This window comes from Brassica oleracea, chromosome C3, assembly GCF_000695525.1.
Source record: "Brassica oleracea var. oleracea cultivar TO1000 chromosome C3, BOL, whole genome shotgun sequence".
Lineage (NCBI taxonomy): Eukaryota > Viridiplantae > Streptophyta > Magnoliopsida > Brassicales > Brassicaceae > Brassica > Brassica oleracea.
The window spans coordinates 44,170,288-44,178,820 of NC_027750.1; the positions used below are offsets into that span (position 1 = coordinate 44,170,288).

The 8,533-nt window shown below is 42.7% G+C and overlaps 1 protein-coding gene across 1 annotated transcript; it reads right to left on the bottom strand.

Moving 5' to 3' along the window:
• Positions 1-387: 387 nt before the first annotated feature.
• LOC106330699 lies at positions 388-1,552 on the bottom strand. Its single transcript, XM_013769130.1, has 2 exons — positions 1,384-1,552; positions 388-1,316 (listed from the first exon to the last, which is right to left on the bottom strand). Exon 2 carries the CDS (start codon positions 1,309-1,311, stop codon positions 388-390), a length of 924 nt encoding a protein of 307 aa, XP_013624584.1. The 5' UTR covers positions 1,312-1,316; positions 1,384-1,552.
• Positions 1,553-8,533: the final 6,981 nt, after the last annotated feature.

The following is an 8,533-nucleotide window of genomic DNA, read 5'->3' on the forward strand; positions in this document are numbered from 1 at the left end:
CCCTTATTTTGTGGAGAACCCCACCCTTAAAGTTCTTAAAACAAAGCTTTTAGAACCTTAAGGGTGGGGTTCTCCACAAAATAATGGACCCCACACCTACATACACATATACAAAATATACTTATACACATATGAATCTTTAGAACTCCAATGGGTAGAGCCGCCCCATTGGAGGTGCTCTAAGAGGTCCATTACGCGGAAACTAGAACAGAGTTAAAAATCCGAAAGCATTCTTTTTAAAGGAAAAAGAGGCCACAGCAGGGCCATTGTCTAACAACAAAAAAAAGCTCGAAGGCCTGAAAATAAGTTTTAAACCCTCATAGAGGGCAGGTACAACAACAAAAGAAACCCCTACAAGGAGTTAAGAGTTCAGACAAAGATTAGGGATCAGCTGACGGGAGGATCATCAGCACGCTCCAGTGTCTTTTCGGCTTCAGTCTTGCTCGGGATCACTGGCTCTCCCTCGAAGGAAGGAGCGAGAAGTCCCCGGAACTCAGCCTCAGAGGTCTTCACCATCTTGTACCGCTCCAGCGCGCCCTCAAGATCCCAGCTGTCGGTCTGACGGTTGAGCCACTCTCTCATTAGCTCCCAGCGTGTCACCACTATGGTGCCGCTCACCGCCATAATCTTCTCAACATCAAAGGTCTCCACAGTGCACCACAGATCACACACCTCCTCCTCCCGACGTTCCAACTGCTCCCTCAGAGAGACATTCTCAGATGCCGCCAGCGTCCCAGCCTCATATGGGTTCCTCACCTTGAGCCTCAAAGTCTTGATCTCCTTCTCCTTGGACAGAACGTTTTCCTTCTCCTCACGCAGCTGAGAAGTTAGAGCGGCCAAATCAGCCCTGAGTGAAGCATGGTCGTCCATGCTCTCCCCAAGGTGGAACAACTGAGACATCGCCTGCACGAGAACAAACTTATCATCAGCAAACCAAAAGAAACGAAAAGGAGAAAAACGTGTTACGTGGAGAAGATCACTCTGGATGAATTCGATGGAGGCAGAAGAGTCCCCCTCAGGCAGAACCACCAGGGTCAAGGGGAACACCTTAGTATTGAGATTGGCCAAGACAGTGGTTGGGTCACTCGACGACGACGGAGAGACCTTCGGGCTAGACTTCGAAGCCTTAGATTTCTTCTGGGAAGAAGAAGCTAGAGCAGTAGTGGCTTGACGTTTGTTACTCTTGATGAATTGAACTTCATCATCACTCTCACTAAGGGCAGCCTGCTTGGGAGCAGCTTTCTTCGCCGACATGACCTCCAAGGCCCTTTTGTATTCCGCCAATGCTTCTTCACCTTTGGACCCCGACATGTTACCTGAAGCATGACACTAATAAGCCTCAAAAATGGTTCACGATAAATTAGAGGAGAGGTAAGGACTTACCCCAGATGCTGCAACGCTCCAACGCTTCTGTGCTCACGAGAAAAGGAACCTGGCGTCGCTCGATGGGAAGATTCAACACCCGTTCAGTTGTCCTCCTTCCTAGAGAAGAATCCACGCAGCGAACGTCTGCAAAAGGAAACAATAATCATTAGCGTCATGCCATTGCAAACAAACCATCAAAACTCCCATCACCCACCAGAAAGAGGAAAACACCGGAAGATGCATGAAAGCAAACTTCTCAGTCCAGCGCCAGTCAAAAACAGGGTGGCGCTTCCTCTCTTCCTATCGTTGAAAGAGGGCCCACCGGGAGAAACCTATCTACCACTACGGCCGGCGAAACAACATCAGCAACTACACGACTAGGGTTAGATCTAGAGAAGAACCGGAGGAGTCCGTTGATTCTGATGGACCGACCCCGGATCTCTGCTTCTTCTACCTAACCCTACCNTGGAGGAAGGAGTCGAAAGAAAAAAGAGAGAGAGAGTGAAAAGGAAATAATACCTGAAAATGGAAAACCGAGCTCGAGCAAATGAAGATTGCGGAACATTATTAGGAGAGAGAGGGAGAGAGAAAAAAGGAAAGTTAGAAAGCCGCTAGGCGGCGAGAACGAAGAGAGGGGTTGTAAACCCAAGATGGACCTCCACGGGCCACAAAGAGGACGCCACGCGAGGGAACAAACTTAGAGGCTTCGTCAAGGCAATCCCCTCTCTAGCTACGCATGGGGACCTGGAAACCCCATGGGACCTGGAACTCGATCCGGAACCTTCGACAAAGTCTCGCACCCATCCACCAGACCTGCCTCTATTCATCATGTTCAAGCACTCAGGCCTTTTCTTCGGAGATCACCAGAGCTCAGGCTCCGCCATCTCCAAAGCATCGCCAAAAGCCCCGAGCTTCTCTGTCTTCAACAAGAAATCAGCGGTTCAAGAAGATAGCGTCAGACCCCGGTCTGTTATCAGGGAACCGGTCCTCCCCCGGGTTCAGAGTGTGGCTCCGGCCAGAGAGGAACCCGGGATAGCAGGATTACTGGAGAGATGTCCTACCTAAGGGAAGCCTACTGAGAATGAGCAACTCCGGTTGACTTGAGTGCACAACTTATTCCTCGAGTTCGATGACGAAATCGAGCAATAAGGGGCAAACTGTTGGGGAAAAATACTCAGGTATTGAATTCCTCCAGACCCCAGGCAGGACACCGGCCTATGGGTCCCCGCTAGAAAGTATTTCGGGTCCGGTCCCAGGGACCACCCTCTTCCTCCGGGAAAAAGAAAACTTCCGATAAGGAGAACCTTCCATAGTTCCGAATATGGAAGAGTTTAACCTACTCAAACCGACTAAGGCCGACCTAAAAGCAACTATATAAGGGGAGCCAAAACTCTAAAGCAAGGGATCGACACTTCAAGACTTAGAGACTAGAGATAGGCGGCTAGAACTAGGGTTCTTACTCAAAACATTGTAGTTCCAGCTTGTTTATCTAACAAAACGTCTCTTCAAGTCTCTTTCTCTTTGATTCTCACGAAATACTAAGCCTTGTCCATCGTTCCGTAGTACTAAATCCCCTAACAATTCTCTTCTTGAGAGGTGGACCCTGAGACCATTGTTCTCACGTGCATCTCTGTGGGTATTATGGCCTTAGAGCCGTAGACCAGTGAGTAAGGGGTTTCCTGCATCGCGGTCTTGGGAGTGGTCCGGTAGGCCCAGAGGACTCCGTGCAGTTCTTCCGCCCACTTCCCATGGGAACCCTCCAGTCGCTTCTTAAGCATGTCGACCACGGTCTTGTTCATGGATTCCGCTTGTCCGTTAGACTGGGGGTGTCGGGGTGTGGTGAAGGTAAGCTTTATGCCCCACTCCTTACAGAACTTCTTGAAGTTGTGGCTCGTGAACTGGGGTCAATTGTCGGTGACGATCTCGTGGGGGACCTCGAAGCGAGTGATTACGTTCGTCCACAGGAATTTGCGGATCTAGAGGTCTGTTATCCGGTTGATTGCATCCGCTTCGACCCATTTGGAGAAGTAGTCAGTGACTACCAGAAGGAAGACCATCTGCCCCGACGCCATAGGCAATTTCCCCACTATGTCCACGCCCCACTTTCTGAAGGGCCATGGTGAGCTTATGGACTTGAGGTTCTCCGGAGGGAGTTTAGAAACAGGTCGCAGTGTTTGGCTTGCCTGTTGGCATCTGCGGCCATTGTGGTCCAATAGTAGCCTGCCCTCCTGGCCCTGAGCACCAGGCTCCTGCCGCTACGGTGGGATCGATAATCTCCTTCATGTAGTTCAACGAGGATTCTAGCGGCTTCTCGAGGCGTAACACATCTCAACTACGGGCCGGAGAAGGATCTCTGGTAGAGCTTCTCTTGGGAGATTCAATACCTTGCGGCTTGCTTCTTGATTTTTCTGGCCTCCTTGCGGTTTTTCGGGAGAATTTCTGTCTCTAGGTACCGGACTAGGGGGATCATCCAGGTTTCGCCCTCTTGGATAGCGGAGACCTCTTCGGATTGGGGTTCCTCAAGGGGATGCTCATCTGGTTGTTTGTTTAGAGGGCGGACCCAAGATTAGCCAGGGCATCGGCTTGCGAGTTCTGCTCCCTGGGGGTTTGAGTGAGCTTGCCACTCTTGAATTTCTTGATGAGTCGCTGGGCGACCGCCAGATACTGGATCATGCTATCGTCCTTTGCTTGGTACTCTCCCTGCACTTGGTTGATTATTAAATGGTGTGTGAACCGAAATTTTCACTTTCGATTTCCGTTTAATTTAGGAAAGATAGGGAACCCTAAATTTCCCAGAGGTCCCGGATATCTGCTAAACCACACGCCAAGCAATCAAAACACGAAATTTTAGACGACAAATAAATATATGAAATTGAAAAGAGCGTAACAACAAGGTAAGAGCCATCGGCCACGAGAGCTGTCGGCGAGATTCCTAGTTCTAGAAACCTGAGACTTGAAAACCTAGTTGAGTCGCAGCTCGAATAACATAAACGGAAAAATGCCTAAATTGCTCTAAGTGTTGCTCTGGGTGATAATTCTTGTCCCTCTTCCCCCTTCAGCCTCGATCTCCTTATATACTTCCTCTAAGGCGGTTTACCTTTTTCCCGTTCTGCCCCGGTTGAGTTTATCGCTTCGCGGAAAAATTTTATTTCCCTTCGGTCTTGGTATTTATCTTCGGAAACTTGACATTTATTTTCGAAAACTTCACATTTATTTTTTCTTGCAGAACAAAAGATAAACCGTCATAACGATTGGGATTGATTTCAATAAAATCGTAAGTGGGCTCTTAGCCGCGTTCTGGCCCCTTTTGGGCCGTTTTCTGACTTAGTCGCTTTTTATGATTTTATACAGAGAGAGCTTCCGAAATGACGGCAAATTCAAGGAACATTCCAATTCCTCGTATAGCGTAGGCAATTCGAGATGTTTAGTTAACCGTTGCCATTTTATACGATCAATCTAAATGTCCTTCGAAAAAAGACGAGTTCCCGCAGTTTTTAAATCGTAAAGTTCCAATGATGCCTCAGATCGAAACGAAACAAGAATGAGTTCGATGCAGTTTTGGAAGAGGAGTTACGAGGACGAGGCAAAGATGGGTTTCGGTTGATCCAGCTCGGCCGTTCACCGAACTGGGCTGGTCCAACTATTCGCCTACAACTTTGCCGAGTAAAAAAAAAAATCGGATTCAGAGAAGAGAGAAGAAAGAAGGGGAACCAGAAAAGGTTTACATGTAGGTCCAGATACTTGTTTGAGTTGATTTTATGTGTTCAGTGATCGATACTCCCAAGGTAAAACTTACACCTTTATTATTTATATGAATGAGGATGAGGTCAGTAGAGGGGTTAGTCAGACATGATTAGTTAAGTTGATGGATGAATGGAATTGGTTGCTAAATTAGGATATTGCATAGAAATTACTTCTAAGTTAGGATTGATTTGATGTGGTTTGCAATATTGCTGAGGTGGTGATAGTAAGTTCTTAAATTGTGTGAGTCCCTGCTGTTTTCAAACCGCTTCCAGAGAGACTGCTTGTTGTTTTGAAAGAGTAACTTTGGGGGTGTTGATATACCATGGATTTCACCAACTTTTAGCCATGGTATATAGGTGTTTTTAAATACATTATAGTTGTTTTGGAGTCTTTTTAGTAAGTTTTCACGTTTTGGAGTGATTTGGAGGAAATTGGTGATTTTGGTGCATTTTGGAGATAAAATGATAAAGATTCGTAGCTGATCATCGACCAGCCTAGCGATCGATGATCGAGGATGATAATCGATCGGCACACTCTGTGTTGTCGATCGACGGCGAAGCGCACAAAGGCCAGATTGGTTCCAGCCGACTTTAAGCCCAAGTCCCACAAGAATTACCAGATTACCCCTGACAAGTTTTAACCTAATATTTATGTGCTCTGCCATTGTTCTAGGCAACACACACTTTCTTACTTTCATTCAACAAAACACTTACATTCTTAGGTTTGGAGAGAAGATCCAAGAACTCCTTACTTCTTTGTGATGAATTGGAACTCCAGTTTTCTACTCTATTCTATTTATGCAGTTTTCTTACTTCTTTGTGATGAATTGCTTAGTTATGTCTGAGTAGTTCTTCTTGTTAGATTTAGGGTTCAGATATTCATGAGGGGTTAGCTCAAAATACAGAATTGCAAGTATTAAGATATCCATCAATTAAATTGTTCTTAATGCATGTGTTCTAGAGTAGCTAATTAGGACCTTACTTATAGATATTAGGGCGCAAGCGGAAGCTTAGTTCTCTGCCTGAATTAGTTTATATTGTGCTAGGATTGCTAGAAACAAGCGGAAGTTGATTTAGTTAAACCTAGTGAACACGTCAAACCCGTGCATAACGCTCCCTGGAAGGTTCATCGATCGACAACTCATTAGTTGCATCGATCGACGGGCTGAAAGGTGTATCGACCGATAACATGTTGTTGGTATCGATCGACACTTTCTCAGGACCAACAAGCGACATCTGAGGTCCTAGATCCGGCGATAGATAGTATAAAAATACGGAAGTTGATCGACTATTCTTATCGTTTGAGTTTTAGAATATCCAATATATGCTTAGTATCTATATCTCTATAATCCTGATTGTTTGAATAGAAACCTTAAGTCTAACGCTTTCCATATCTGTCTTAAAACCCCAATCAATCAATCGAACAATTACTTGTTCACAACCCTGCTATTTACATTTAAACATATTTGCCTAACTTAACCATATAACTAGTATATCTATTGTGTGCCTTATCTCCCCGTGAATTCGCTCTCTAAGTACTGCAACTCAACCTCTTATTTGAGAGAGTACAAATCACTCTTTAGAGTTATTTGAGTGATATCAGACATTCTTACAGTATGTCCCAAACTGCTGACAAGTTGTGTGTTGCAGCATGTTCTTCATAGCCTAAATTCTTCTAGTTCTGAGTGCAAAGAAGACATAAATTTTTTTCTGTTTCGAAACCCTAAGAGTTATTCATTCCCAGATCCATTTAGCAGCACCCAGCCCTAGCCACAAAACTGTGATTCTGAGATTCAAGATCCATCTACCAAACAAATGTTTTCCAAGCTTAAGGTGTGTGTGTTCCTTGCCTGGTGTTGGGTTGTAAATCCCCAGGATCTTAGAATTTGCATCAAACCATGCATTGCTTTGACTTTGAGCATGTATAATTAGTTCTACCGGGTCCCGTGTTATTCCTCTAACAGTTTGTCGCTTTCATCTTCCCAGAGGTACCAAATAATTCATGGATAAGGATCTCTATCCAATTTCGGATCCTTTATGTCATTCTTTCGCCAGAAAAAAAAAGGCCAAGATGGGATACACACTCCAAATATGAAAAGTGCCCGAACATGATGGTGTAGAGGCGAGGGCCCAAGTTTGCAAGGCAGATGCGCACTCAAAAATGGCATGGTTGACTGATTCATCCGATTCTCTACATCTAGGACATTGATTGTCACTTTTCATTTTAGTCATTTTAGTTATGTAACTTACATATAATTGTATTAATATTCATTTTTGTATCACTTTAATCTTTATATATATATTTCGACCAAATATTCAAATATGTTTTTACATATATGATATTATTGATACATAAAATACACATATATGTTACAAGTTATTTTAAATTATCTAAAATAGGAATACTATGTATATGTATTTTAACTATTTTAATTGATGTTTGAAAAAGATTTTTCTTATAAAAGAAAATTGGTGAAACCAAAATATCTGTATATGAATTATAAATATAATGTTTTCAATTTTATGTGTATTTATTATTTATTCTTAAAAGTTAAGCATTTATAATTAATTATTTTGAAGATTGAGGATGAAATGCAATATGTAGAAAAAGTTAAAGATAAATTTGAAATTTTTTATTGGAGTAATCCACCCTCTACTTCTCATTTTGAGGATCATCACCCTCAAAATGAGGTTCCCTATTGGAGATCCTTTTAGAGAAGGTCCAACACATTAATATATATTCTATTTGCACAATAATTTCACCCGCCCATTTCCTTTGCCCATTGAATACTAGTATATACTTATATATCTAATCTATTAAAATAGAGTCCTATTTTTTATCTACTAATATAAGTTGTAATTTAAAATTGGACCATTTCTAGAGTGTTACAATAATATTACATAGACGATCATTTGCTACTTAATGATTAAACCAGAATATTAAAATCAGACCACGATAAGGTGATACAACAAAACCGATGTTGTAAGCTATAATTAATTTAAACCAACCCGTCGGTTATCTAATATTATAAGAACAATACAATTGCACAGTCACACCCTGCGCTTGGACAGCAGGATGTTAGTGTATGATAGTTTAGATGAACATGTTTTCTTGACTTCATTTCATTACTTGCACCATAACAAATTCTTCTGAGTTTGCTTCTGTTCAGATCATTAACTGGAACATAACAAATTCATATAAATTCATATATTGTCCATTTTCAACATACTAAACCGCCAAAATTTGAAAGGGTTTCAACCTTCAATGTGATATATGTACATTTGTATCTGTAATATTGCATACTACCCAAATCACTTTCTTATCTTATAAATATCTTATAAACTTTCAGAAAACTTATCATTGGTTTCGAATTATGTACATTTATAAATAGTAGTTTTAAAAGAAATAGTTAAATATTTATATC

What these genes read in the sequence shown, in the direction of transcription:
- LOC106330699 (XM_013769130.1), bottom strand. Translation starts at nt 1,311, where the DNA reads ATGTCGGGGTCCAAAGGTGAAGAAGCATTGGCGGAATACAAAAGGGCC.